Source organism: Thermomyces lanuginosus (genome assembly GCF_041956635.1).
Source record: "Thermomyces lanuginosus strain ATCC 200065 unplaced genomic scaffold VTN49scaffold_46, whole genome shotgun sequence".
Lineage (NCBI taxonomy): Eukaryota > Fungi > Ascomycota > Eurotiomycetes > Eurotiales > Trichocomaceae > Thermomyces > Thermomyces lanuginosus.
In genome coordinates this window covers 1-27,847 of record NW_027192379.1, presented here as the reverse complement: position 1 = coordinate 27,847, position 27,847 = coordinate 1, and the positions used below count along the sequence as shown (strand labels likewise).

At 51.2% G+C, this 27,847-nt stretch overlaps 12 protein-coding genes across 12 annotated transcripts; 7 read left to right on the top strand and 5 right to left on the bottom strand.

The window, feature by feature from the left end:
- Positions 1–33: 33 nt before the first annotated feature.
- On the top strand, positions 34–514 carry VTN49DRAFT_7256 (uncharacterized protein; the record flags this gene model as incomplete). The annotated part of the gene is made up of 2 exons (XM_069415505.1): positions 34–148; positions 210–514. 2 exons carry the CDS (start codon positions 34–36, stop codon positions 512–514), a joined length of 420 nt encoding a protein of 139 aa, XP_069264682.1.
- Positions 515–1,132: 618 nt separating this feature from the next.
- VTN49DRAFT_7255 (uncharacterized protein) lies at positions 1,133–2,702 on the top strand (the record flags this gene model as incomplete). The annotated part of the gene is made up of 10 exons (XM_069415504.1): positions 1,133–1,201; positions 1,259–1,290; positions 1,358–1,443; positions 1,507–1,668; positions 1,728–1,750; positions 1,817–1,854; positions 1,911–2,051; positions 2,106–2,355; positions 2,430–2,599; positions 2,669–2,702. The coding sequence occupies 10 exons, from the start codon at positions 1,133–1,135 to the stop codon at positions 2,700–2,702; spliced, it is 1,005 nt and encodes a 334-aa protein (XP_069264681.1).
- Positions 2,703–5,636: 2,934 nt separating this feature from the next.
- VTN49DRAFT_7254 (uncharacterized protein) lies at positions 5,637–7,140 on the bottom strand (the record flags this gene model as incomplete). The annotated part of the gene is made up of 2 exons (XM_069415503.1): positions 5,637–6,914; positions 6,970–7,140. 2 exons carry the CDS (start codon positions 7,138–7,140, stop codon positions 5,637–5,639), a joined length of 1,449 nt encoding a protein of 482 aa, XP_069264680.1.
- A 996-nt stretch (positions 7,141–8,136) lies between these two features.
- Positions 8,137–10,335, top strand: VTN49DRAFT_7253 (uncharacterized protein; the record flags this gene model as incomplete). Its single annotated transcript, XM_069415502.1, has 4 exons — positions 8,137–8,363; positions 8,441–8,894; positions 8,960–9,336; positions 9,405–10,335. The coding sequence occupies 4 exons, from the start codon at positions 8,137–8,139 to the stop codon at positions 10,333–10,335; spliced, it is 1,989 nt and encodes a 662-aa protein (XP_069264679.1).
- A 2,582-nt stretch (positions 10,336–12,917) lies between these two features.
- VTN49DRAFT_7252 (uncharacterized protein) lies at positions 12,918–13,466 on the top strand (the record flags this gene model as incomplete). Its single annotated transcript, XM_069415501.1, has 1 exon — positions 12,918–13,466. One exon carries the CDS (start codon positions 12,918–12,920, stop codon positions 13,464–13,466), a length of 549 nt encoding a protein of 182 aa, XP_069264678.1.
- Positions 13,467–13,610: 144 nt separating this feature from the next.
- VTN49DRAFT_7251 (uncharacterized protein) lies at positions 13,611–13,982 on the top strand (the record flags this gene model as incomplete). The annotated part of the gene is made up of 1 exon (XM_069415500.1): positions 13,611–13,982. One exon carries the CDS (start codon positions 13,611–13,613, stop codon positions 13,980–13,982), a length of 372 nt encoding a protein of 123 aa, XP_069264677.1.
- A 347-nt stretch (positions 13,983–14,329) lies between these two features.
- Positions 14,330–15,797, bottom strand: VTN49DRAFT_7250 (uncharacterized protein; the record flags this gene model as incomplete). The annotated part of the gene is made up of 10 exons (XM_069415499.1): positions 14,330–14,369; positions 14,420–14,502; positions 14,559–14,892; positions 14,947–15,156; positions 15,202–15,242; positions 15,293–15,359; positions 15,414–15,455; positions 15,514–15,600; positions 15,660–15,706; positions 15,768–15,797. 10 exons carry the CDS (start codon positions 15,795–15,797, stop codon positions 14,330–14,332), a joined length of 981 nt encoding a protein of 326 aa, XP_069264676.1.
- A 700-nt stretch (positions 15,798–16,497) lies between these two features.
- On the top strand, positions 16,498–18,480 carry VTN49DRAFT_7249 (uncharacterized protein; the record flags this gene model as incomplete). Its single annotated transcript, XM_069415497.1, has 9 exons — positions 16,498–16,729; positions 16,796–16,824; positions 16,894–17,103; positions 17,158–17,251; positions 17,305–17,504; positions 17,559–17,882; positions 17,935–18,045; positions 18,104–18,264; positions 18,318–18,480. 9 exons carry the CDS (start codon positions 16,498–16,500, stop codon positions 18,478–18,480), a joined length of 1,524 nt encoding a protein of 507 aa, XP_069264675.1.
- Positions 18,481–18,504: 24 nt separating this feature from the next.
- VTN49DRAFT_7248 (uncharacterized protein) lies at positions 18,505–18,747 on the bottom strand (the record flags this gene model as incomplete). The annotated part of the gene is made up of 1 exon (XM_069415496.1): positions 18,505–18,747. The coding sequence occupies one exon, from the start codon at positions 18,745–18,747 to the stop codon at positions 18,505–18,507; it is 243 nt and encodes an 80-aa protein (XP_069264674.1).
- A 4,178-nt stretch (positions 18,748–22,925) lies between these two features.
- VTN49DRAFT_7247 (uncharacterized protein) lies at positions 22,926–23,183 on the bottom strand (the record flags this gene model as incomplete). Its single annotated transcript, XM_069415495.1, has 1 exon — positions 22,926–23,183. One exon carries the CDS (start codon positions 23,181–23,183, stop codon positions 22,926–22,928), a length of 258 nt encoding a protein of 85 aa, XP_069264673.1.
- Positions 23,184–23,340: 157 nt separating this feature from the next.
- Positions 23,341–23,613, bottom strand: VTN49DRAFT_7246 (uncharacterized protein; the record flags this gene model as incomplete). Its single annotated transcript, XM_069415494.1, has 1 exon — positions 23,341–23,613. The coding sequence occupies one exon, from the start codon at positions 23,611–23,613 to the stop codon at positions 23,341–23,343; it is 273 nt and encodes a 90-aa protein (XP_069264672.1).
- A 437-nt stretch (positions 23,614–24,050) lies between these two features.
- VTN49DRAFT_7245 (uncharacterized protein) lies at positions 24,051–26,137 on the top strand (the record flags this gene model as incomplete). The annotated part of the gene is made up of 5 exons (XM_069415493.1): positions 24,051–24,194; positions 24,262–24,638; positions 24,693–24,949; positions 25,009–25,389; positions 25,446–26,137. 5 exons carry the CDS (start codon positions 24,051–24,053, stop codon positions 26,135–26,137), a joined length of 1,851 nt encoding a protein of 616 aa, XP_069264671.1.
- Between the last annotated feature and the right edge of the window lie 1,710 nt (positions 26,138–27,847).

Below are 27,847 nucleotides of genomic sequence, written 5' to 3'. Positions count from 1 at the left end.
CAACTTTGGCCCGGCAACTCACCAGATTTAAATATGATCGAACCCGCCTGGAACTGGCTCAAACGGCGGACCACTGCACGCGGCGCGCCAAAGAAGAGGGAAGATGCAATCCGGGCTTGGAAGCAAGCCTGGAAGGACCTGGATCAACGTACAATCCAGAAATGGATCGAGCGAATAGTCCGCCATATAGAAAAGGTGATTGTTAGAAGGCGGAAATGAGTATAAAGAAGGTAAGACGGGCGAGGACGAAAGGCCGACAAAAGGAAGGTACAAGAAGGGCGACCTCTCTCAGAGAGTTTATTATGACGATGCCCGGAAACGAGTGGGAACGCAGGTTTATCGGAAGAAGGGGGGGGGCCCCGAGCAGGAGCTGGGAGAAGATGGGTTTGAAGATTTGGGGGACAACGATGAGGGCGGGGAGGAGGGCGACAAGAACATGGAGTGGGCGGGGCTGATAAGCGCAAAAGATGCATTCGTAACGGTGACCTGGTTGTATTGTACGGTAATCAAGTAACCATCAATTGATACAACTTGGCACAAGATACGGAGCAAGGAGTAACAATGGACAAAAATTACATACTCCGTACTACGAGTAGTGCCATGGAAAGGGTCTTTTTCCATTTCCTTTGCTAACTTATCCCACCTCCGCAGTCCATAATTACTCGTAGTTTAGTTTCTTTCCTTTTTGGAAATGGATTAGAGCGTACCGAGACTAGTCTACCCGCGTGCTTACTTAGCTCGCTGATTTGAAGAGAGCAAAATCTCGCCCAAGTTGGATTCTACGAACTGAATCCCGATTGGCGGTTGCTAATCTCCATGAAGGACATCGATGCACTCTGTACCCTAAAGGCGGCCACATGTTCCCATTTTGGCAGAGTGGCAGGGAGCATCGTGGGAAGACTTAGTTCCTGAAGCTCGCCCACTTGCACATATATTGACATTGAACCGGCGTGCCCGGCTTTGGCCACAGAGGAATGAGTTACACAATTCTTATTGACTGTTGTGGACAGCTTCTGGATAAAGTACAAAATAGTCTTGTTTATAAAACTCGAACTGCATACTCTACATTTTTGGCGTGGACGTGTGACCGTTAATTATCAATATTCCCCGATTCTGGCGGACAATTTCCACAATGACGGAAACGGCAGCTCAGGAGCAGACCACCGCCAATACCCCGGCAAACGTTGAAGTGGACACCTCGGTACGATATCCCTCTATTGTGGTATATCAGAGCGCGTTTCTTACTTAAGCCGCATAGTATGAGAACGACTCGGCTTATGGCGATGAACTGTACGCGATGCGATTCCACGGAGATTAAGACACCACGGGAACACTCACCCATATTCTTGACGTCCAGATCTGCCTACAGCGCGTCGCTCACCGCGTCGGTGCTCGAATATCGACATGAAAATGGTCGTCGCTATCATAAATATCGTGATGGGTGTAGGGCTTACATTTTCTGGCCAACAATCCTAGATTTGTTGCAAACTGACCGTCACTTTCTAGCGTACCTACTTCCCAACGATGAGTCGGAAAGTGACCGCCTGGACATGCTGCATGAGCTTTGTCTCATGGCGCTGCATCGGAAACTCTATCTGGCCCCAATCAAGAATCCACAGCGGGTAATCGACCTGGCAACAGGCACAGGTCTTTGGGCCATCGATTTTGGTAAGTTTAATGCTTTCTGAACTTAGCCGACGTAGGACGCGGGTGCTGACTCATTCCAGCGGACCAACATCCTGATGCGGAGGTAGAGAATACTGACGTGATCGATCATTAATTGTCCGAGTGCTGATGCCGGATCTAATTGGTCCAGGTGATCGGTTGCGACTTGAGCCCAATCCAGCCGAGTCTGTCAGTCTGATTTGAGGATTCATAGTGAAAGTCACTAAACTAACGGGCACTGGCAGAGTTCCTCCGAACGTAAAATTTCTGGTTGATGATATTGAATCCGAATGGGCATATGAAAGTAATCCATTTGATTTCATCCATGCGCGATACCTGACTACTTCGATCAAAGACTATGAAAAATTGATCAAACAATGTTACCGGTATGCCATTGGAGACTGCATCATCCGTCCTAACGTGGCTCTGACGGAAAGTAGATCAACCAAACCCGGGGGCTGGGTTGAATTCCAGGACTGGGACGCCTATCCTCTCTGTCAAGACGGCAGTCTCAAGGACACCGGGTTCAAAAAGTTCTTCGACGAAGTAATTGGCGCGTTTGAAGATACAGGCTACGTGGCCCGTCCCGGAGCCAAGCTAGAACAGTGGTTCAAGGAAGCCGGCTTCGTGAACATTCACGTGGAGAAATTTATCATTCCTTATGGTGTTTGGCCGAAGGATCGCCATCTTGTCAGTTTTCCTCTTCTGTCACCGAACAGTATTCATAGTATAGATGATGTTCAAGCGCTGACCTTTTCGTTTAGAAGAAACTTGGCGCCTGGAACCAAGCTCAACTCGAATCGGCTGGCTTCGAGGGCGGAGCCATGGCCGTTCTGACACGGTTCAAGCAGTGGACGAAGGAAGAAGTTGTTGTTCTCGCCAGCCAAGCCCGCGCTGACGGCCGAAAGCGAGACATTCACGCGATGTTCAACTTGTAAGTATCCACACATATTTTATGCTATGTTTCTATTTCATATAAAACTAACCACACATGACAATACAGCTGGGTCGTCTACGGTCAGCGTCCTGAGAATTGACCGGTGCAAATCTGTGGCGGAAAAATACCAGAGCCGCGCGCAAAGCCTTTGTTCTTCGATCCTTCCTTTGTAACATGGAAACCAAAATCAACCTTGGATGTACAAAGTTCAAGGATCTGGCGCACGCTCGATTGTTTCTTATGCTTAATCGTGTGTAATCCATCCAATGAACTAGAGAAATGGTACTTCTTCTCGTTAACATTCTGAATAAGCTATGCCGACTTATGCAAGTCGCGATCCGTTATCCGATCCATGGATCGGCTGGGCAACCGTGTCTTTGCAGTTCCTCACCCTAAAACATGCCATGTCAAGGACCTCAAAGTCTAATATCCAGCGGATCTCGAAATTTATTCGGCCCAGTATTTGTTAGGCACACTAATCTCTCCTGACTGTTGAAAGAGTGCATTCTTCGGTGACTATCTGTTGACAGATAGATGGACTTAGCGTTCCCAATTGCACTCAACGTGCGCTAGTGAATGAGCGACTCTAAATTGAGCTATGGGGAACTATTCAACGCTCTCTGATCTCTACAAAAGATGTAATAGTGGGAAAGTGGTCTGCACTGGAGCTGGACGAAGCTAGACGAGGTGCTGGCTCCGCACCGGTCCAAGTTACACATCTCGATCGTTGCCAAAATGACAATTTTGGTGGCATGGCCACTTTTGCCCGCCGTAGGGTTGCAGAAGTGCAGAAGGCTAGGTTTAAGTTTTGACATCATGTTCCAAAGCTTAGTTACTATGTCTTGCAAAAGGAATTTGTGTCAGGTGCAGTGGTTATGGTGTGGCTGATCCACCGTATGCAAAAATCGGATAGGAGATCAGGCGTAGCCAACATCCTCATTCAGCCCATTTTTTTTTCAGCTTCCTTCCAGTTCCTAATTGTCTCTCAATTTGCGTTCCGCGGGAAGAAACCATCGTATCAGGGCACGCGCGCAATAGCGCGCGCTACCAGTAAAATAACAGGCTTAGAAGAGCAACAACAAACACTATAGCCCGGTGCAAATACACATACTTTTAGGACGACTGATAATTGGCCCTAGTAGATCTATCTCATCTGGTTATACCGCTCACCTCTTTTCCGCTTGCCTGGCTAGACCAGGCTGGAGTGGCGGAAGCATAAGTTACGGAAATACACTAGGTAGTTATATTTCCGTAACTTATAGATGCTTCGATGTAGTTGGCTTTCCCAATCGCCACTAGTCTGATGAGCAGGCTGAATGTGGCTGCATAAGGAGTCCGAATGCAACTTGAGGATCTTGAAGCCGTGGATCGAGTTAAGGTAACCGTATTGTCACCGATAGCGTTGGTAAGCCGAGTAGGAGGGAGTCAGTTCGGGAAAGGAACCGGAGTTGCTCGCAGTCGCCGCAGGATATAGCTTACTAACCAAGCAAGAACTTAGTGTGGGGAGCTGGCGGCCTGCTAGAGACCCGCCTATCGATGGATAAATTAGGCCTTGAGATAAGAGTCCTGTTAACCTAATTTGAAGAACTGTAGATAGGGTTCCAACAAATCGAACAATCTCGACTGAGTCGTAGCAGTAGCCGAGATTGATCGGTGCACTAGCTAAGCCGCGATTTTGAGTATAGAGCCCCATAAGCTGAGTGCCGAGTTTCAGCCTCGAGTAAGGATTGAGATGATCCCCCAATTGCTGGGATAATAATGGCTTTGCAGACATGCCCAGAACATTCAGTCTTACGTGGAGACACTTAGATTTCCAACGGCAAGTCTCAAACGCCCACCTTAGATATAGCATTAATTCCTCTTCATCCCCTGTAAACCTGAAGGAATGGCGGGCTCCAGTGCGGAGAAGAGATCGATATTTCCGCCTGGTGGAACTTCATTCTCTTGATGAACATTCTCATAGTATCGAAAGGCTCTTCGGATATCAGGTTCAGAAAATGAACAAAGCAGTAGGGATACAAGATCGGGCCGCCAATTGAGTACAGATTGTGAAGACGCTTGAGGTGCTCGTTGAAACGCTCAGGATTGAAATGTGCACAATTATTCGGAGAGGTTGCGAGATAATGGTGGGATGGAAGCTGGTACTTTTTGTTGTGACGGCCCACGAGATGCGATCCAAAATTTCCTTTCCCTGTGTTCACTTAGACCGAGGCAAACCTCGCGGAGTCAGAAGTCTTTTATCACTGAAAGGCGCAACTCCAAGGACACCAAAATTCTTGGGGGTGGAGACCAACTCTGAAGCATGACGCACACACATCGTTATGTGATCGCTGCTGAAGAATGTTTTGTCGAACACATTGTGCATATGTGTGGGATGAAGGTGGCCATTGTTTCGGAGCTCACAGGTTTGATCTTCAGTGTAGTGATAGCACTTCGTAGAAGGCCCCGAAATCCTGGGCTTTCTACAGGACCCCATGCTTATACTAGGGTAGCTGACACTATATGGGTAGATTCTATTCCTAACAACGCCCTGGATTTCTTTCATGGGTTTTCCATGTTCCCATCTCACGTTGTGGGTTTTTCTGGTTACCCGAAACTATCCAAGTCCCAGATCTTGGTACCTGATTTGAGCTATTGCTCCCTTCTATGCATGCGCATGGGTATGCTGCCCGTCTCACGGGTACCCAATTCCAGACTCCTGGAAGTGGTAGAGAGACGTCAAGTTAAGCCGACTCCTTCTTCCAACCGGATGACGCATGATGTTTCATTCACACAAAGTAGTAGGTAATGCGAATTGTAGGTTCCAGGCTGCATAGTCAACGGTTGACCAGAGGAAACCCCATGTTCCCGTGTTAGGCATTGAGTGAAGGATGGCACGGTGTGCCCCACGTGAATCGAGTGTAGAGAACACGGATTGATTGATTATTAGGTGCTTCTAGGATTTTGCTACTTGACTACGGAGACTAACAGTCTGAGCCTTCAATTGTGCCAGAAGGATTAGTAGTATCTCTCGCACAAGTCTGTAGCCGTCCACCTAAGCGCCCTCATGCACCTTCTTCTCCTCGACAGGCGGCGGCGTGTATGCAGCCTCGTCCTCCACCGTCGTTTGCTTCGACACAGTCCAGACAGTCGGCAGCGCAATGAGAAGGGAGCCGATGCAGAGACCCCAGTTCATGGCCAGCTGAGTTTTGCCACTCTTGCCCAGGGCATTGACACGCCAGGCCATGGCTCCGCCCGTGGCCTGGAATGTCTTGTAGCAGCCGACGAGAACGGCCGCGCGGCCTGTGCTGTTAGACTCGGTGCCGATGAGCCAGTACGAGAAACCCTGCCAGAGCGCGTCGTAGGCGCCGTAGAAGATGTACAAGAAAATAGGCCCTGTGGAGAGGCTGCCTTGCTTAAAGTCAATGTCCTGGATCAAGCCCCGCGCCATGCGGTCATCCTGCCACAACTGAAACGCGTATCCGCCTCCCCAGATGGCCATTCCCGTGACGAAAACGACGGCCCAGCCGAGACGCGCACGATTGGTGCGATCGAGCCATGGGATGTCGAGGATAAGGCCGATGAGCAAACCGCCGAGCATCTGGGCAATCCAGTAGAGGGCCGAGTTGAGAGAGCGCGTGCGGATGTTGAAGGTGAGACCGTTGACGTTATTCTGCTGGTAGCTGTAGAAGACGTTGGCAGAGAAGAAGAGGGGAATCATGCAAACTACACGCCACCTGCAGATGGTGCGGATGGCCATCTCGGCGGCGCCCCGGATACTGCGCTTCTCCGTCTCAACGGCGCGGTGCAGCTGCGCAAGGCGGATGCGCGAAGGAGAACACAGGAACAGGCCCAGCACCCAGCCGAAGAGCATGATAACCATAAGGGCGATGTAGGTCGAGTCGGTGACGGTGCCGGCTTTGTTGTCGTAGTTGAAGGCAAAGGACACGAGGGCGCCGATGCCGCCGCCCAGGTTGAAGATGACCCAAAATGTGGCGATGGCGCGGCCCTTTTGCGACTCGGAGACGTACGTGGTCATGATGGCGCCCTGGACGATCCAGAGGAAGGAAGCGCCCACACCAAGAATACCTCCTGACGCGATGACGAAGGCGCCATTGGCGTAGTGGTTAAAATGCAGCAGGCTGCCGCTATAGAGTGCGTATGTCCAGCCGCCGATGAGGAAGCAGATCCGGGGGCCGACACGGGAGAAGATGGGGCCCACGAGGAAGAGTGCAGTGCCGGCCGTGGCGGACAGCAGGGCAACCGTGGCGTTGGCAGCGACGGTCGAGTCGACCTGGCCGGAGCCTCCGAGGCCGGTCAGAGCATTGTACATCTGTGCACGAGGTTAGCAACTCTCGCGGGACGTTATCATATACACACAAACTTACTCCAGGGAGACAGAAGCAGATGATGCTGATGAGGAGAATCTGGGTCCACGGGTGCGAGTAGAACCTGACGAGCTTGGACGACGGGGGCTGCCAGTTGTCGTCGCCCTCCTCGTGGACTTGCTGCGGTTGGGCCGTCATGGCCGACGTCTCAGGCTTGGTCTCCACGGCCATGATGCTTTGGCAATTGCTTCGTCGTGCCGCATTTGATGTTGGCCGACGAGCAAGGCAGACAGACTATAAGTCATCTACGAGCCGCGACTCCGTCCTTTGTCCGTTGATAACGAGATAAAGAGCTCACTCTAACGGTACGTTACATTATAGCATGCCTCCTGAATTAGCCCAATCAATGATCCAACGCTCTCCTCCACCGTGGAGGCGAACCACGAGGTCGGCAATTGCCGGACTCGGTTCATTAGATATAGATTATTCCGCCCAAGATCCCTTCTCTTACTGGCTGTGGACATCGTGGGAGACGAGCCTGACGCGTGGGGGAGCAGGGGCAATGAGACCGGGGACGGCCCAACGAGGAAATAAGTCGGGTGGTTGGCAGGAGTTTGAGTAGGGCTGAGGAGATTCTAAAACCTAGAAAATTACCCATTTCTGAAATTTGACAATTTTCGAGTTTCATTTCGTCCAAATTTCCAGTAGCCGAAGGAACTACCGGAAATATGCTGAAACGGCCCGATACCGTTGATTCGTTAACGAACCGCCCGCTTACGGAGAACTAAACAAAGGCTAGAGGCCAATGATAGCCCATGTCTTCAAGACTACGCTTGCAAAAATGGTTTTAATCGATTTCAGCATTTCTTTGTTACATGTAAAAGAGAATAAGTGTTTCAGCGCAATTTCGAAATCTGAAATTTTAAAGGGCTATATAGTGGACACCGACTGGCCGTCGCATTGTTGCATCGAGGCCACCGCCCGGGTCCGGAACTCCGGGCAGCCTACCCAATAGCTTGGGTTTCGATACGCGAACGGATGTAACCTCGGTCCCAGATTTGAGATCTTAATTAATCTAACGTTGACGGATATGTGTTGAGCAATAAGATGGGCTCACCATGATAAGCGTCAACAAGTGTGTGTCTGTCTCTCGAATGGATACCCCTCCTCTTCCAACAGACCGTTGTCATCAGAGGTGGCTGATGCTAGAAGAAAACGCGTGCAGACATGGTACAGCTTGCAGGACTACAGACGGAGGAGCGGAATCAGCACAGCGTCAACATCGACCGTGTGTCGGTGGTTGAGCTGTGTCGCATCATCAATAGGCAGGATGCCCAGATCCCCAAGGTCGTTGAGGCATGCATTCCCGTCATTGCCGATGCCATCAGTGCTTTGACGGAGCGCGTGCGCAAGGGCGGCAGGGTCTTCTACATTGGGGCCGGTACGAGTGGCAGGTAGGCATTCTATTGTCGTACATTCATACCCAGATAAAACGGTGTTGTGGTTCCCTGGCTGATCATGTTGGTGCTAGATTGGGGGTACTCGATGCATCCGAGATACCTCCAACGTACTCGGCGCCCGAGGACCAATTCGTTGCCCTCATTGCTGGAGGCGATTATGCCCTCCGCAAGGCAAGAGAAGGCGCCGAGGACAGCAGATCCAATGCGGCAACGGACCTGCAGCCATTCAGGCTGGATCCCGACGTGGACTCGCTCATCGGCATCGCCTCGTCCGGCAGGACACCATATGTCCTCGGTGGCCTCGAGTACGCCAAATCCCTGGGGTGCCTGACGGTTGGCATCGTCTGTGTTGAACCGTCGGCTGTAGGCAGGGAGGGGAATGTCGACTTCCTCATCGCGCCGGTGACAGGCCCTGAGGTGGTGACAGGCAGCACGCGCATGAAGGCTGGAACAGCGACAAAGCTTGTCCTAAACATGATTAGCACGGGCATCATGATCGGGATTGGCAAGACGTACGGCAATCTGGTGAGTCCTCAGTCCGGAAGATCCTGCGTGAGACGAATGCAAAGCACTTATACGGGAACATGTAGATGATCGACGTCAAAGCGACAAACATGAAGCTCCGGCAGCGCGCTAAGAACATCCTGCGCTTCGTCGGCGGCAAGGACTGCACACAGTCGGATGAAGAGCTGGAGCAGATCCTCGAGGCCTGCCATGGCAGCGTCAAGCTCGCGGCGGCCACCATCGTTCTCAAAATCCCCGTCTCCGAGGCTAAGCAGCGCCTGGAACGGCACAAGGGCTTTCTGGCGCGTGTCTTTGAGGAGGAGAGGCTCCGACAGACCAATGACCAGGGGAAGAGCACGCGGAGCCTGGTCCTGTGTGTTGATGCCGGCGGCACGAGCTGCAAGGCTGTCATCATGGCGCCGGATGGCCTAAAGCTTCAGGGGGTCACCGGACCCTGTAATGTGTGAGTACACAGCCACCAACCTCCAGGTATACCTGGCGCAATGTGTCAGACTAACCTGGTAGGCCTAGCACGACTGTGGGGGTCGACATGGCCGTCTCTATCATCTCCAAGGCTGTCCAAAACGCTCTCGACAGTCATGAGGACACGCGCGGCTATCGACTGGAGACCGTGTCCTTCAGCCGCGTATGGGTCGGCATGGCAGGCTACGATCGACCGTGGCTCAAGCCACTCATCGACACAGCTCTTTCAGAGCTCTTCAAGCTGCCCCTCGGTAATGGGCTGACCGTGACTTCGGATATTGACATTCTTCCTGGGACTATCGCGTCAAAAGCCGATGTCAAGAATGCCATTGTCCTCATCGCTGGTACGGGTTCCATCGCCCAGAGCTATACACGACAGGGCAAGCACTTCCAGCGGACCGCAAGAGCGGGCGGATGGGGCCGCCTCCTTGGTGATGATGGCTCCGGGTATGCCATAGGCCGCACTGCCATCCGCAAGACGCTGCGCATGTGCGACCTCCACCGCATGAGGAAGTCAATCGGTGCGCAAGATATACCATTCACGCCACTGGCACAAGCCGTCCTGAGCCACTTCCAGAGCCTAGATCCCAGCTGCAACCCTGCTAGCCTCCTGGACACCTTGTTGAGTCCCACTAACCCGGAACAGAACGGTGACCTGGAGGTGACAAAGAAAGTAGCCTCAGTGGCGGGGGTGGTCCTTTCCATGGCCAGGGACGATGCCGAGGCGGCTCAAATCGTCGACGATGCGGCGGCCAGTGTTGTTGACCTGGTGGCCATGTTGGTTGAGGGGCAGGGTATTGACCTAGCTACCTCCGGCGTGGTTCTGGGCGGGGGCCTAATGGCGAGCCCAATGTATAGAGCGAAGGTATTGAGCGGTATAGAAAACAAATGTGGTAGAATTGGACTTGTAGAGTCCGTTGAGGAGCCTGCCGTGGTTGGAGCACAGAACCTTTTGGAGGGTCTTTTGGATAAAGCATAGATAAAGGCAGATAGAGCATATTTATTACTTACCTCTAGGTGGATAGGTAGATAGATAAAAAAGTGGATAGAACTGTTGGTATACCTATAGTAAACGCCCTACATCTACACATGCGAAAAAAAAAGTGACGAGTCACGACTCACCATAAACCTCGCAAGTCTCCTGACAACGTCGTGTCGCAGGTAGAAGCTTCAATTGCCTATTTCCCCTGGTTTGAGTCTGCGGTATCCTGTGGGATGAGACACTCGCCTTGGTGCTCTATCCATATTCCGTTTTGAGAAAAAAAAAAAAACATTAACACCGACGCCATGCAAAGAGATGGCAATACATGAGACGAACAAGACGTCCTTCCACGTGCACAATCTGCGGACAAAATGATGACGGGAAACTGAGACGGGCCAGGGGGAGCTCAGGGCCTCGCTGCAAGCCCCTTTCTGCCCAGATATATCCACATTATGGCATAGCAACAGCCTTTTGACTGCACAGGGTTGCCAACCCATGTTACAGGTACATACACATCTAGTGAAGAAGGCAAAGCAAATCGAAATGAGCACCTCTGATCAGTCCTTTGATGGCAATTTCCCCACGTTTCCCTGGTTCTACGCAGGCGTTCGGGAAATCGAACCCTGGGTACGGCAATCACAAGATGTATGGGTGGAGTAGCAACGAGCTTGAATGACGGAGTCACGGATACAGCCTCAATCATGACTACGGAGACGCAACCACACTGGGAGCACAAACGGAACTGCCAGAGTCGAGACTGACATAATCGCGGCAGAGAGCACACCAGAGGGATCTGAAGGTAAACCACGTACGGCATATTGCAAAGATTACCTGATGCAACGTAAAACTGATAGATTATTTGAGATCAGCGAACAGTACAGTCATTGAGGCATCCACCAGAGCTCCTGGGAGTACATAGTAGTTCTTTTAGAGGAAACTAAAGACCCATTGTTAGCCTGCTTGCTACATCTTATCCTGTCGTCATGTCATGTCCGATCCACCTGACTGACACTGACTGGGCCCAGGGGAATCCCTGATGTGGTCACGCCCAATGAGTTTAGCGTGGTTCGATTGTTCGATCTGACATGAAGCCGAAGATGATGACCCAAAATTCTCTGATCAGATAAAACCAGGCGTCTGGACTCCAGATCTCCCCCTTTTCCGAATGAAAATCACGTTTGTCCTCACCATTCATACAATTGAAACAGTGTGTGCCATTTAATATCTTAAGGGCAGCATCAACTGCTCCTGACGAGCTCTATCACAGAGCGCTCTGTCGTACATAAGGCTTAGTGACGCTCAACTCCGTAATCGAAGTGATTTTAGCCTTCCAACAGTTGTGACATAACGATGTTGAGCTGGCCAATGGCATCTGGGCCTCGCTTGTAGTAAGCTAGGAATTGAGTTCGGTCGATGACGTCGAGTGTTCTTTCCAGAGCTAAAACCACTTGGTCGCAGTTGGTCGCAAAAATCAAGGTTATCAGATTGATCTGATAAGGTCAACCTTCTCCACTGTCGGGAAATTTTGCTCTCGGCAATGCTTCTGAGAACCACTCAGTGCAGCACGTATTATGGAACTGACTGTATTAACGGCAGCGGGGGGTTTAGAGACAAACTAAATGAAAGATTTTGGCATTGTGCCTCGTTCGATCAGGCTTGGCCTGAGCAATTGTGCGGAGCACTTAGGTCTGATCTAAGCTCGATTATACTGCGAATGTAGTACTAAGACATCGAACCTTACGCCTGATTTCTCCGATCTTCCAGCGTTCTGTTTGTTCTTTGGAATGATTTTCTTCTCTATTTATCGCGACCATTCAGGTTACCACTATTTATAATCGCATCGATGACTCTCCTGGACAAATTCCCCGCAATGACGCAGTAATCCTTGATCGGGAAACCTCCAATAAATTGGAAGGTCAGGAGAAACCCCAGCAGAAAACTCTGACAATGACTCGGACATCATCAATCCCAATTTCCAGCATGGAGTTCGAAATGCACAGACATCACTCAAGGTGTGGAGGCGAAATCAGCTAATCACCGCCTATGTCATGTGTGTCTGACACTGTCTCGCATGATGATTATTGTGTCCATGACACTTCAAACCAGGATTTGGATCATTCAACTCCTCTCTACATTCTCCTGGGGCGTAGTCAACACTCTGACGCCCTATGTAACCAGCTCGTTTCAAGAGCACTCGCTGGCTGCAACTACGTCTATCGTCTCCGGCCTTGTGGGAGGCCTAATTAATCTGCCGTACGCAAAATTGCTCGACGTCCGGGCCCGTGCACAGGGCTTTGCTCTAATGATTGCATCGCTGACCATTGGTCTGATCATGATGGCCGGCTGCAACAATGTTCAGACTTACTGCGTCGCTCAGGTCTTCTATTGGATTGGATACTATGGACTGAATTTCACAATTACCATCTTCATTGCTGATACCTCGTCTCTGCGAAACTGGGCGTTCATGGTCGCCTATTCTGCGTCGCCATCATTTCAACAACGTGGGCGTACGGCCGGCCACTAAGAGGATTCTTGAAACAATAGGGCTACGTTGGGGAGTCGATATCTGGGCAATTATTATGCCAATCATCCATCTACCACTGTTCGCTTTCTTTTACTACAATCAGAGGAAGGCAGAAAGTTTAGGCCTCGTTCCTCAGAGTGACGGCGGCCGAACATTTGCGCAGTCAATCGTCTATTATGCGCGCGAGTTTGAGGTTATTGGCTTGATTCTCATCTCCGCAGAACTTGCACTGTTTCTCCTGGCATTGGGCGTGTACTCTTACCAGGCTAACCAATGGAGATCGCCTATGATTATCTGCTTCCTGATCTTTGGAGGACTGCTGGTCATTGCTTTCTGCTTATACGAAAGATCCATAGCTCCAGTGACTTTCATTCCATGGCGTCTCATGAAAAACCGGACTGTCCTCTTCACCTTCACAATGGTCACCAGCCTGTATATGATCTGGTACATTTGGGACACCTATTTCTTCTCCATGTTGATCGTTGTGTTCAATTCTAGCGTGAGTGTGGCAACCTACATCCGGAACATCTACACCATCGGACCTTGCTTCTGGCGGGTTGTCATGGGCATTATCATTCGGTACAACGGACGGCTCAAGTGGTAGGCGCTGTATTTTGGAGTGCCGAGCACGATCCCAGGCGTCGGCCTGATGATCCATTTCCGACAGCCACATATGGATGTGTCGTACCTGGCGACGTGCATGATCTTCATCGCATTCGGTGGTGGCACTTTGATGATCTGCGAGTAGATGACGGTGAAGGCAGTCTCGACCCAGCAAGATATCCCTGCGATCCTTACAATGGAGTCGATGGTTGCCAGCGTTGGTGGTTCCATCGGCTCTACCATTGCAGCAGCCATGTGGACAGGGATCTTCCCAGTGAAGCTACAACAATATCTTCCGGCTGGTGCACCGTTTGCTGAGATCTATGGAGACATGACAAAACGGGCATCTTATCCCCCTGGAACCCCAACCTGGGATGCGATTAATCAGGCATATGGAGATACGCAAAAGCTGATGTTAATCACCTCAACGGGCCTGTATGCCATTACCTGGGGTTCGGTGATTTTCTGGGAGGGTATCAATGTCAAGAATATACAACAGAAAGAATTCATATTTTAGTCTAGTTAACCCGTGCTAATTTCAGATAATGTTGTGTGTACGTCAAACAGTCATAGGGACCTAGGCATCTATGCGACCTGTATACACAATCCAGTTATTTGACAGCATACGATGCTATCGTGTAACTGAATTACAAAAGCAGTGACCAGCTAGCTTCAAAATAATAACCTACGGCAAGCATGTTTCAAGAAGCTGCGCTTCAGTTGCTGAATGAAGAAAAAAGGTATAAATAACTACAAAACATGAACGGGCTCTCAAAACCGTATTCCCACGCATGATAAGCGCCATGGCCCAGCAGAAAAACCAAATATGCACCGAAAACCCCCATCCGAAATCCACAACGAGAGTTAATTCTTGTTTAGTGGTTTCCGTCCGTAAACAACAGTCCTAAATCAAGTCAGTAATCGCACCACATGCATCTGTATGCTGGGACAGACATTTCTTGATATGCATGGATCTTAGGATCGCGGAGTCCAGCTCTCATTTGCGCCAGGTAGATATCAACCTCCAGCTTCGTCCACTATAATCCATCAGCGTCATCGAACCACAAACGATAATAATTCGGAGTTGACATACACCCAGAACGCGAGTTAATAGGAACATAGTCCAGCCTTCGATGCCTTCCTCGCACTGTAGGCGATTGTACCGACCAAGCTCCTTAAGATGGGGATCCTTCGCCCAAGGCCCAATCGGGCATTTGAAACGATGTTCCACGACGTCCACGAATCCGGCCTCGATCATCTTCTGTTTCGCCTCATCGCAGATTCTCAAAGTCTTCCCGAACGCATCTCCTGCCTGTAACGAGACCTCGCCCCATTTCTCAAAGATGGTCCCCTTGGTGGTGCCGTCATCAGACTTAGGAACAACGGACTGTTCGACTTGTTCGATATAGCCCCCCGGTTTCAGATGCCTGCAACCGGGATTAGCAAACATCTTGTGACGAATAGTTAAGAAGCTGACGTACTTCAATGCTTGCTTATAGAATCTGTTCCAGTCGGCAACACAGCCATAAAGGCCACGGACGTGGATGAAGTCGAAGGAGTTTGGCGTGTAAAGCCATTCGTCGCAGCAGTCGTCTACCTCAAATTGAACATTCGGTGGCACTAATGTGGGTTGTATTGGAGAGAGGTCTGTTCCAATCACTTGGGCCATCGGGTACTGATCCGCGAAATCACTGGGCCAGTCAGTAAGGCCACAAGCCTCCTCGGAGACTACTTACAGTGCCCAAATGCCCGTTCCCGTGCCAACATCAAGGACACGCTTTTCTTCATAAGCACCAGTCCAGCTTTGTGGAATCGCATCTAGCTTACCTGTGGGTTATCTGTGATTGGGGCAAGGAATAACCGTCCTCGAAGCAGAAGAGTGTATAGATGATGCCTGATCCGTTGTCAATAGATTATGGCTCCGAAGATGGACTCGGTGTATATCTACCCAATATCTAGATGATCCATTGCCTGCTCATCGTTCGGTCCCCTGAAAACTCATGAGTCAGCCACCGCGCCCACCATGACACGATCGGCGTGTGGCCTACCAGTAGGCCCCGGAATGATAAGCGTGGTATCGCCGCCCATTCTCATAGTGGTAGTTTGTGATACTACTTCGAAGCGACGTTGTTTCCCTGCCGAATCGACCTTAGAACCGGATGGACATGATGACCCTCTGAATATAGACACATACGACTGGACATTTTCACTGTAGGCGGAATCGGTGTCGTTACTCGAGTCCTGAGCCGATCAGTCAATCATCACTGTAGAATCACTGAGGGCTGACTTTTCCGATACGCACCACGACGATTTCTGGCTCCGGCTCCGTCATTCTGCCTCGATTGTCTGATCACATATACCCTCCTAAAGTCTCAATCGCTGTGGAAATAATGCCATGACCACGGAAGTGAAAAGTCGACCGGACCAGGTTTATTTATTGGTGTGCACGGCGGAATCTGCGGACTACAATGGGAAAGAAAGGATTGATTAGTCGCCTCGATCCCCTGCACGGCGGCGCATGGTGGATGTTCGCTGTTCAACGGTCAAGTGTCTGCAGCTCCCAATTGGCCAAGTGGGGAATTGGAAATTGTTTGACACTGGTTACCGAATTAAGTTAAGCAGACGATATTATGGGGAACCTCATGGCCGAACCGGGCTCGACCACTCCAGATTCGCCTACTTCGAAAAATCTCATTGGCTGTCCGTTTTACAACTGAAGTGTTGGGCTTCCTATTCCAGGATCCAATCCGAATTGGCTGGATCCGGAACCCGGAACGGTTTTCCCGCCGCCAATAACCCTAAGTGAGAACCCATGCTTTTCCCTTCTCGGGCCACTGCTCAGCATTGGCGCTGTCCGCCATAACCCGTAGCGTGATGAAGAGGAGGGTCGATCGTCTGCGAGGCGCCGCTGGCGCCTCTGGCTATCTGGAGCCTGGGCCCCCTCTGCGCTGCAGAGGCGACCCAGATAAATCGCCAAGGGTACAGCTGCAATTGGGAAAAGGGCGAAACTTCCCGCCGGAAATCGTTTCACAATGCTCGACCGAATCCCAGTTCAGATCCAAGTCACCGATGCGCTGCTTGCCCTCGCAGCCGGATGGGTGGCATGGACGCTCTATGGTTACATTTACAATGTCTTCTGGCATCCACTAGCAAGGTTCCCCGGTCCACGGCTCGCAGCCGCGACTTCGCTGTACAAGGCCTGGATCGACTGCGTTGCTAAGAGCTCATTTGTGCATACCCTGGAAAGACTACATGCGCAATATGGTGAGTGCATCCCGGTTAATTCGGAGAACGTGGAACATCCGTCTCATATAGATGACCAAACGCCAGGTGATATCGTCCGAGTCGGACCGAACGAGGTATGTCCCACACGTTGCCCGGCGACCGTCGTGCTCCCAAACGGCTGAGATTTCTGACATGGTTCCTAGCTGCACTTCCGCCCACCAGCGACATATCACGAATTATATAATCCAGCGCGTAGATGGGACAAGGAGGAGAACCTATACCACAGTTCTGGTGAAGATCGATCGTCTTTTGGATTTTTGACCTACAGAGAGGCCAAGGAGCGCAAAGATGTCCTGGCACGGCTGTTCTCCAAACAGGCAATTGCCGATGTCCAGGGCCTGGTCACAGAAAAGGTAGGCGTTCGCATATTGGCTTGTGGTCATTGGGCCCTGATAACAGGCTGGTAGGTTGTGGATTTGTGCCGGTCATTCGAAAGACGCGGGTCCAAACCAGTTGACCTCTTCTATGCTTATCGCTGCATGTCAGTTGACGTGATTACTTGTATGTTATCTTGTTCAGTCTCCTGTTTTGGCGGGCGCAAGTTGATCAGTTAGATCTTTGCTTCGGAAACTCGGTCGATGCCATTAACGCCCCGGATCATAAGGCACCAATCATTGTCGCCATGGATGCCTCGTTGCCGGTCTTTGTGGGCTTCAAGCACTCGTCTCTGCTCAAAAACGCAATCATGAAATGCCCGCCGAAACTGTCCAAGATCGTTAGCCCGGCTACTTCTGGTCTAGTCGATCTTCAACAGGTGGGTATTATTGTTTGATTCTGACAAGAAATGTTTCTCTGACAATGCGGTCAGCTCCTGAGACGGCAGATTAGCTCGCTCGCCAGAAACCCGGAGAATTTGAAGAACCTCCCGCATTCAACAACCATTTACCATGAGCTCCTGCGGCCAGAAGCTTATCGCAGTGGCCAGGTTCCCTGTGAGGGAAGCTTGTATGAGGAGTCTCAAGCTCTTCTCTTCGGCGGTGCTGATACAACTGGAACAACTCTTATGCATGGTTCATTCTATATTCTCAAGATGCCTGAGATTTATCGGAAGCTAAAGGCTGAATTGCTCGAAGCGTGGCCTGTTCTGAGTTCACCGCCAAGTCTGAGCGAGCTGGAAAGGCTTCCGTACCTGGTAAGCCCTAGGTCCACTGACCATCTGGCATTCTATCTGACATGGTCTGCAGACTGCCGTCCTCAAGGAATCACTCCGCATGAGCCCGGGCGTTGCTTCACCCTTGCCCCGAGTCGTGCCCCCTGGTGGCGCAACCATTTGCAAGACCTTCATTCCTGGAGGTGTCAGTAATCCCCACCTACTTCTTACAGTGAATCGAATCATACTCACATTATTTTCAGACCGTTGTGGAGATGAGCAGTCACTTTGTACATCGCGACCCGACCATCTTCGAGAAGCCGGATGAGTTCATCCCCGACCGATGGCTGGGTGAGAATGCCAAAGACCTCGAGAAATGGCTGGTGCCGTTCTCCAAGGGACCACGCAGCTGCCTTGGCTTGAAGTGAGTCTACCAATATATCTTGCTAACCGCCTTTGTCACTAACATAGTCTTAGTCTTGCTTGGGCTGAGTTGTACTTGTGCATGGCTTATGTCTTCCGCAAGTTCGACATCGAGCTTGATCCATCAAGCCCGTCCAAATTGGAGTGGAGAGATTGCTTCCTCCCTGAATACCGTGGCCCACATTTGAAGGCCATAATGAAGCCCGTGGCTGCCTGATCCACGGGAATTCTCCTATTTCTGTTAGCAATGTTGCTCTGTTGGGTTATGTTTTTGGTTCCTCGCCATCTTCAGTCCTTGGTTAGTGACATGAATATGCGTGATTATGCCTGAGTCAAGGAGCTGGCTTTTGTCGTCCACCTGCAATTTTTGAAGATACCACCCCCAGCTTTTTTTTTTGGTTCGATTCCTTTCCCGCGAGGCAATGATCAAGTTGCATGTAATGAGCCTTTGATGATCCCGGGATGTTGTTATCCTCTCTCTCATCTAATACATTCGTTTAAGCCCCATAAGAGTATTACTAGGATACGGTTGAAACAATTTCATCCATTGTTCAGCAGGTTGATCTCTTTTCTACCATGCTGGAAGAAGAGTTTACTCGAATCGCCGAGTTCCCAAACTTGCGCAATAAGACAAGATACTCCATGCCGCACCCCAAGGACCCAAGTCATCGCACATGATGCAGTCCGCCTATGAGCTGCCTCTTATTCACACCAATGAATGAGTATTATATGTAGCTACGGTTCCTGGGCTTGCCATACGTTACTCGACTTGTGCAACGTTCGTTTGCCTGACACTATACTCGTATTGCCAGCAGCTCAATGCCACTGCACACTAGAGTGTACGGAAGGGAGCCACTTGCCTGACAATAATCATGACCTTATCGATGGACTAGCCACTGGATAGAACGAAAGAGATCATGATACTGGCCCATGCTGGCGGTTGTCCATCCTCACACACCTTTGTGTCGATGCCACGGTGAGCGAGTCTTGTGAAGTTGCCCATCCGTCGGCCTCTCGAAGATCGTCGTATCTCCCAACGTCTGCCAACCACCTTGGATTCTGTTGTCCTTGCTCAAGTCGTGTTATGACTCCAAAGTCGAGAAAGATCCTTCTCGGCAATAATGCCAGTGTCTTGCCTGTTCATCATGGACATATCCAGCGGCTTTTGAAAGCTGTCTCGATATCGTAGGTCGTCGCTTGTCTTGGACAGATAGTCATCGGTTTCCTCTTCATTTGTCGAAACTCCGAACCTGCGTACGCAGTCCGCCTCTCCAACGGTCACTCTTTACATTGTCTCTATTCAGCATGGGCCAGCTTGTTCGAGTGATAAAGTCATCGAACTCCACCGCCAGAGATTTCGCTTGGTCATTCGTATCATGTATATATAGTACGGTGATTCGTTTTTGCGCGAATCACAGACCATGAATGTGCATCCTCGTCGCATTTGAGTAGATGCACTATGAACCAATTCCTCGTGCTTGGATGGCTGAAGCCCGTATGTGGGTTGCGATGGCTGCAAATATGACAACTGAACTTAACCGGTGACCGAGAGATTGGATTTTTCAACGAGCACTACGCCGTACTCACTGTTCATAGCCTCGGCCACGATGCTGTGCAAGAATTGCGCTAACGACGCGGTCGGATTTTTGGAGCCCTTCTCGTATTTCTTACTTTATATCTTCCCGGTTGTGATGTTCCTCTTGGTACGATCTACTCGTAGAATCTTATCCATGTCTCGAAGAATTTCGTCCTGAATGATTTGCTCATGCAGAAAGCTCCGTCACTATTTGGCTGTCATTCCAATACTGCTTCCATCTGAAGTAATAAACAGGCTTCTGAAAACCGATGTGAAGCTCCGAAAACGCGTTCCAGTCGTCCGATTCATTGCCGGCATTTTTCTTTTCCATCTCCTCCCTTCCGTCGGCTGTGGGGACTGGGAAATGCTGCCAGATCGAATCGCATTCGTAACTCGCCTCCGGAATACTCGCAGATCCTCTAGGATACATATTTCTTCTAAATCCTCTGTTGCCGGTAGTCTACTTGCTCGTGCATCAGGTTGAGGCTATCCATACTCTGATGCAGCAATCGATCTCACCTGTAACTGTAGGGCTGGATTGATTCACGAGCTCTGGCCCTACTCCTCGGCAATTGTCCGAAACCACAGGAGTACTTATCATGTGCTATGTCGGGATAACATAACTCCGAGTTACCGAGTTCGTAGCTCATCGGGAAAAGTGGGAACAGCTTGCCAGCCAAAGGCTCGGCATTTCTCGGCATCCGGGAAATCCTTTTCCAGCCTCGTAGAAGTCTTCGCATGCGTTCATCAATGGGAACTCTTGCTTTCGGGCCGGTCCTTGGCAGGAAGATCTTCATCTAAATTGAGTTATGTATTTCACAGTCGAGCTTATTTGGTGATTTGGTGAACATTGCGCAATTAATCCAGCCTCAGTCGCGCTGCGGGGTTCGCAGCTTGGCTGACTCGTATACATTCTGACATGATCGTTCGAGGATTTGTTTGATATGGACCGGCCTTGGTAGGCGATTTTCGCCGCGCCAGGCTGCAAATCGGGAGCACATCATTGATCCTCTTATTTATGCCGCTTGGAACGAGGGTTGGGCCCTCCTCCGTAGTCAGGAGTAACCCATACGCAAATCCATACGGAGTACAGTCCGACAAGTACAAACCACCTTGGGAGACCTCGCATGGTTGAGTCGCATTCGTGATCGGCAGGGTCTTTCTGCTGCTCTTCAGCGACATTCGGGTCCACACTCTTCCAGAATGTATCCTTTTCCGCACGTGAACGAACGACTCGATCATTCCGCCGATTCTCGCTTTTTCGGAAAATATTTTCAACAGATCTCGGCGATGATAGATATCTTCGCTGTTGCCGGAAGCTTCAACTGCACTAAGTTTCCGTGTCGATCTTGAATGAAAAAAAACCTTCATTGTCCCTCCATTCATGTTCCTAGGGCTCTGTCCAACGTCCGAGTGAGGCAATGATCATCATGGGATAGATTAAAGCCAAATCAGGCTCGTTTCGTATTCGTACAACAGTCAAAATGTACTCGTACTCGACCAAATCAAAATCTGCTCCGTCGATAGCTTGATCCCCGTCAGTACAAGTAGCCTTTGATAGGCTCTTGGCCTTCCTCTCAGCTCTAAGGCATCTCAATTCACTCCCCATTCATCAAATCAATGACGGACACGGTCAAATTGAAATAAATACGTGCCATCCGCTAGGACTCGTACGACAACCTTTCGTCAGCAAAGCTCTCCAGGCGCTGTGCGGACCAAAAAAAAAAGTCCCCGAAGCCCCCGATTCCCCCAGACGGGCGTCTCGTGAGGGTAACAACATAGGATTGATTGGTGAATTTGGTGCTCATTCGACCCACCATCCGTTGCAATCAAGTTACCACCGGACTAGTATATACACTGTATATACAGTACGGGGTAGAGAATGTTACAGCCCATGCGGAGTATTTTTCGTTTGCACGGATGAGAGTCCTCCGAATCCGTACCTGTAAGGAAACTGTTCATACCGTACCGATGGCGATGTGTCCGAGCAACCCTAAAAGACTCATGACATCGGACAACAAATTGCATATCCACCTGTAAACAATCCATCCACCTACCTATTTGTCAGAGGAAAATCTTTTTGTCCCTTGGCCGGTGATCGCAAGCTTGGGGCAAAGTGATCAGTGGCGCCGTACTATTCGTACTCGTACGGATGCTTGGGCACATTACTCTACCGGCGAAGAGCCGGTCAACGTTCGGCCCTCCTTTGTATCATGCTGGCACGCCACTCGGGATTTCGAATACTCCACTGTACGGGGTAATTGCTACTCTACCCCGCTACCCCAAGCCGACTGTGTCGGGTTCGTCGAGTCCGTACGTCATTTGATATCATTCAGTCTTTGAGCCTGCACCGGACTCAGCGGGTTGTAACCCTAAGCAGTGAGTGGGAGATGGGTAAACGCCAGCGGAACATGACGCATGGATCGGCGGGAATCTGGTTCTGGATGCCATGCTCCTTGCATACATATGTCGATCGGTGTTGACAGCGTCCATTGCCCCGGTACGGCCCGACTCGGCAAGTTGTCGAGCAGCAATATCCCGTACGCAGTTGATACATGCCGTACAGAGAGGCCGGTAGCGCTCCGAACACCTCCATCCCCCACTCGGGCGCAGAGGGATCCAGCTCGCAGGATGACATGATTCATGCAATGCGCTAGCTCGCTAACGTTTCCAACTCGTACTCGCGACTCCATTCATGCTAGTCCTGACGGAGTAGTCTTCGTACGTCCCAACGAAGACGACACACCAGAGTACTATCTATCTCTGTCCTGGAACTTGCCACCACGAATTTGACAGACCGCCACCAAAGCAAAGTCCCTGTGGCGCACGATCACTGCAATCCCTCAGGATCAAGCCGAAGCCTTCTTGCGCCCGATGTCATCGATCCCTTTCTCCCGCCGTGGTTTTCTCCCACTGGTCCAGAGCTTCCACTCCTTCGAGAAGGTTGGAAAATTTTTGCATCCCGAACCTTATTAGGATCTGGTGCCCAAGGGCCGCAAAACCCAAAAAGCCGAAGGACCATGTTCTGTGGCGGCCGAGTGGGGATGGGAATGTTTCTAGCGCCGCGCTAAATGCTTCTGGAAAATTCACTTCTGCACGCCCCCTCCAGCCACTGAAGCCACACCCCCCAGAGGCGCTTCGGGCAAGGGCGCCAGATCCGGAGTGGCTGGTGACGATCCTTTTTTCTTGGTTGTTGTCATCTTGTTGGGCTGTGGGCGCCAATGATCGCAGCAGAGTTGATCCTCCTCGTAGTACGAGGCGATAACTCTATCCAGCAGTAGCAACAACTCAACCACTTGTCCTGACCCAAACGGGCCATCTCTCTCGGCCCTGACGCTATCCATTGCCCAGCAGGAAGTGAATTGTTGTTGTGTCCATTAGTCTAATCCATTTGGAGCAGGTGGGCAGGAGATGAGATTGATCGCGTGGTTGGCCGGTTAATTGGATGGTGACGAATTCGCCGTAAGGCTGAAGGGGAAAGGCTGGTCATGATTCATCCATTCACTCCCAGCTCGTTTGCAGGGAGGCATGACCGGCCGTCTGCAGCACTGACACACGAGCGGCGAGCGCTGTCAGATGATAAGAGAGCTCCCTCTGTAGCCGGGGTCCCCATGGTCCATGCTGCAGCGAGTGATGGTCAAGGTTTGCCCCCACAGGGTCCAAGGCCGCAGAAAAGTCTAACAGAAATCCGCCAAGGTCGGCAAAGGCTTGGGCCAAGCAGGGCGTGCCAGCCAAATACCAAACAGCCGCGTGCCAAGGCCCAGCTCCGCCCATAGTCGCAGAGCCAACCTCAGGCCGCTCTCATTGGGCTCTCCACTCCCGCGTGCTGAACCGCACTACGACCGATACAGAGATCCTAATCCACTCTTCGGTGATCGCTCCCACGCGTGATTCGCGTGCACAAAGGTTACATTAATTACAAGTGGAGGCCTGCTAAGGCGTCGCGGACACACTAGAGCAAACCCAATCCCAGATTGCCTAGAAACAAAGACTCCACAAAGTGAATTCCTCCGCATTGCGGCCCCCACAGCTCGCCCAGGGCCGGAGAGAGAAAGAGACCGGGGAAAGAGAGGAGGACAGGAGGGAGGTATTTAACACGCCCTCTTCCCTGCCTCACTGCAACGGTGTGTCACAATCCCTCCCAGGACCAGCAGCTGATCTGTCATACACCGAATTGACTGTCCACGAGCTTGCCTGGACCCCTGGTCACCATGACGGCTGAGAAGATCTTGTCGGACGCGGGTGAGGCGACTCACTTTGAGAAGCAGAGCGTCCATGACGTCCAGCCCGCGGACGGCGTCGAGGGCGGCCGCCGCAAGTCGGTCGCCAAAAACCTCGTCGAGAATCCGCTGAAGGTGTGTTGGAGTGTCCTGGGACATTATACATACGGGAAGACAGCAGCCTAACATGTAATGTCAATAGCGTGTTTCTCCCGAGCAAAACGTCGCGGACGCGAAAGCCTGGGCGGAGCAGCATGGCATGTCCGAGGATGCAGAGCTTTTCGGTCGGGCGGCCCTCGTGGCACGGGATCCGGATCGGTTCGAGCTGATCAAGGAGCTCACTGACGAGGAGCGTGCCGCTCTCCAGTACGAGAAGGACCACAAATGGCACGGCCCCTTCATGATGTGGTACTCGATGGGCCTGTGCGCCATTGGTGCCGCCACTCAGGGCTGGGATCAAACCGGGTCCAATGGTGCAAACCTGTCCTACCCGCAAGAATTCGGCATCGATGGCGAAGGCCGGGACGAATGGATCGTCGGTATCATCAACGCTATCATTTTCTTGACGGCCGGCTTGATGTAAGTATTGATTTGATTGGAGCGGTTCTGTGCGACACTCACATTCGCGCTCAGCGGTGCCTTCATCACCGATCCTCTCAACTACTATCTCGGTCGACGTGGTGAAATCTTCGTGACGGCTGTTTGCCTCACTGCGACTCCCATCGGTTCCGCTTGCGCGCAGTCTTGGCAGGGTCTCTTCGCAGCTCGCTTCATCATGGGTATCGGAATTGGCGCGAAGAACGCGACCGTGCCTATTTACTCTGCAGAGATGGCCCCGGCCCGAATTCGTGGTGCCCTGGTCATGTTCTGGCAACTCTGGGTCGTCGTCGGTAGGTTCTCTCAATTTCCACATCTCCAGGCGCGGTGATATTGATCGAAATGCCTCTAGGCATCTTCCTGGGATTTGCCGCCAACGTCATTGTCAAAGACACTGGTGACATTTCCTGGCGTCTCCAGCTGGGCTCGGCGTTCATTCCTTCGTTCATCCTGGGTGCTGGCGTCTTCTTCTGCCCCGAGTCTCCTCGTTGGCTCATGAAGAAGGGTTATGTCGCCAAAGGCTTCCGCTCGATGAAGCGGCTGCGTGCCCATCCCATCATTGCCGCACGTGACTACTACTACTCGTACATTCTCTACGATGAGGAACTCCGTCTCGCGAAAGGCTCTGGTTATTTCCAACGGTTGTGGGACTGCTTCGCTGTCCCTCGTATCCGCCGCGCCAACTACGGAGCTTCGACGGTCATGATTGCTCAGCAGATGTGCGGTATCAACAGTAAGTTTCATTCCTTTAATGCGCTGACAGAACCCTAGTTCTAATAGTTCACGCAGTTATCTCCTTCTACAGCTCCACCATCTTCGAGGATGTCGGTTACACTGTTGATCAGGCCCTTTACGCCTCTCTGGGATACGGTGCTGTCCAGGTCGTGTCCACGATCCCGACCCTGTTCCTCATTGATACCAAGGGCCGTCGGACGTTGACTTTGGCCACCTTCCCATTCATGTGCCTCTTCCTGTTGGGTGGTGGTCTTTCTCTGTTGAACAAGAGCGGCAGCCGCGCTGAACAAATCGGCCCGGTTGTACTGTTCGTCTATCTCTTCACCATCATGTACTCTCTCGGTGAGGGTCCAGTTGCCTTCCAGTACTCTGCCGAGGTCTTCCCGACCGTCCAGCGTGAGCAGGGCATGTCTTGGGCTGTCTGCATCAACAACACCTTTGCTGGTGTCCTCGGCTTGACCTTCCCTCGAATGCGGACGGTCATGACTCCGACTGGTGCATTCGGCTTCTATGCTGGTCTGAATCTGATTGCCTGGTTCATGATCTTCTGCTTCGTGCGTGAGACCAAGCAACTCACCCTGGAAGAACTGGACCAGGTCTTCTCCGTGCCGACGAAGGACTACATTTCGCATGAACTGTTTGTCTGGCTGCCTTACATTATCAAGCGCTACATCTTCCGCCAGCGGATTCCCAAGCCGCCGCCGATCATCGCCAAGGCTGACCGCGATGATACCGTGGCGGTGTAAATCGACGGGAGACATGGTGCTGCTTCTGTGTTTTTGTAAATGAGATATGTCTGTTTTCACGGAGGTTTTACTTCAGGGTTCAGGATTATAGACCGCGGGAAGGTTTCAAGGGAAATGTTTAGACTTTCAATGTTCGGAACTCTTCGCTTCTCCGTTTACTAAGTGTTCTTTACGATGAAGCCACGTTTAGCTACTGCGAACCAGCTGGTTTGGCTTTGACTGTAGGCTTTGCACTCTTAGTGTTTTCTTCGAAGCCCAGAAAAGCTCTTCACCAACGTAGCATGACTAGGGCTCGACACCTTTCCACCTAACCGAACTGTCCTACAGATATCCAATTGGCTATCGCATTGAAGTAGTGCCCTTGAGGAATTTCGGTAATCTCGATCGGGGCACATCTGCGAATCCATTGCAGGCAATATCACGTTTCCGCTCCACGTCATGACCTGGTAATTTTCCCCCACAATCTGGGAGAATGGAACACTGTGGAGTACGGTACAGCATGTCGCGTGGCATTTTCATCAGTTGCTGTTTTCGGAGATCTATTTACCCAGCCACGACTTGGCAATCATAGCATCTCCTCACTCTGCGAGCCGCTTTCGGACGAATTTCTCATCACCATCACGTCGGTTGCTGATCTGTTGGTTTTACTACAGTCATGCCCGCAGTCCGGCTCCGTCTGAGCAAGCCTCGCCGAGACTTGCCTCGCGCTCGAGTCTCGAAGCGCAAATGTAAGTTCAACCACGTCGCCACTGAACATCCATTTGGTGGCTTTCTGCCCCCGAAAAGAAAAAAGTGATCGCTTCTGGAATGGGAGGGCAGAGTTGAAGCGAGATCCAGAGTGCAAAATACGGAAAGACACCCATTCCCTCAACGCTCGAGAGAACAGGCTAGAACGCTACGAGTCGGACGAAATTGATCCGTCTGTTTATCTTCATCTCTACGTTCTATGACAATATCAAGCCAGGGATAGTTGGGCCAATTTTTACATCATGCGGACTGTGCTCAGAGCCATGGACCGGTCAGAATCGACGAATTCATTTTAGGCTGTTTGTTTTTCCGTTCCCATGTCGAGTGCATCGGCTTGGCCTGATCGATTCATCGGAGTCTGGCACCCCAGACGTTTGCTTAGGGACCGTCTCGGCTTTTTGTTGGCGGAAATAACATTCCTTGCGAAACACAAATGTACACTTTATGCCGCCTTTCCGCGCCTGACACCCCGAGTTTTTGTCCTGAGGGCGGCCATATCCTTGTCGGTTGTGCGGATTAGTTAGACCTCGAAAGGGAGGGGGAGTGGAAGGCCGGGGGATATTCTTGGCTTCTATGCTTATGGCCGTCAACTGCAACGCCCTGGCTGGTCGCGTTCGTGCCTCATTTGTCCGCTCACAGCCAACACAACCACTTAGAAAGAGCGGACTAGAGCAGTTTGACTTGTAGGGTTCCTGCACCGCCACGTCGATGTCGCGATAACTCCGCCGTCGTGATTAGTAGAAGGTCCCTTGCCTCGGCCGCATCTGGACAGTATGTAGGCCGGCATTGCAGCGTCGGGATGTTCTGAATTCCGTATTCTCGGGAGAGAAGCTCGTAGCCGAGTTCATTCTTTCCGTCCGCATTCGGATAAACAATGAGTTATCCGCCTTGGTCAAGCCATCTGGGGGTGTGCACTATACAGTTGTCTACCCAAGGTGGGTATTCCGTACGGAGTGGTTTTAA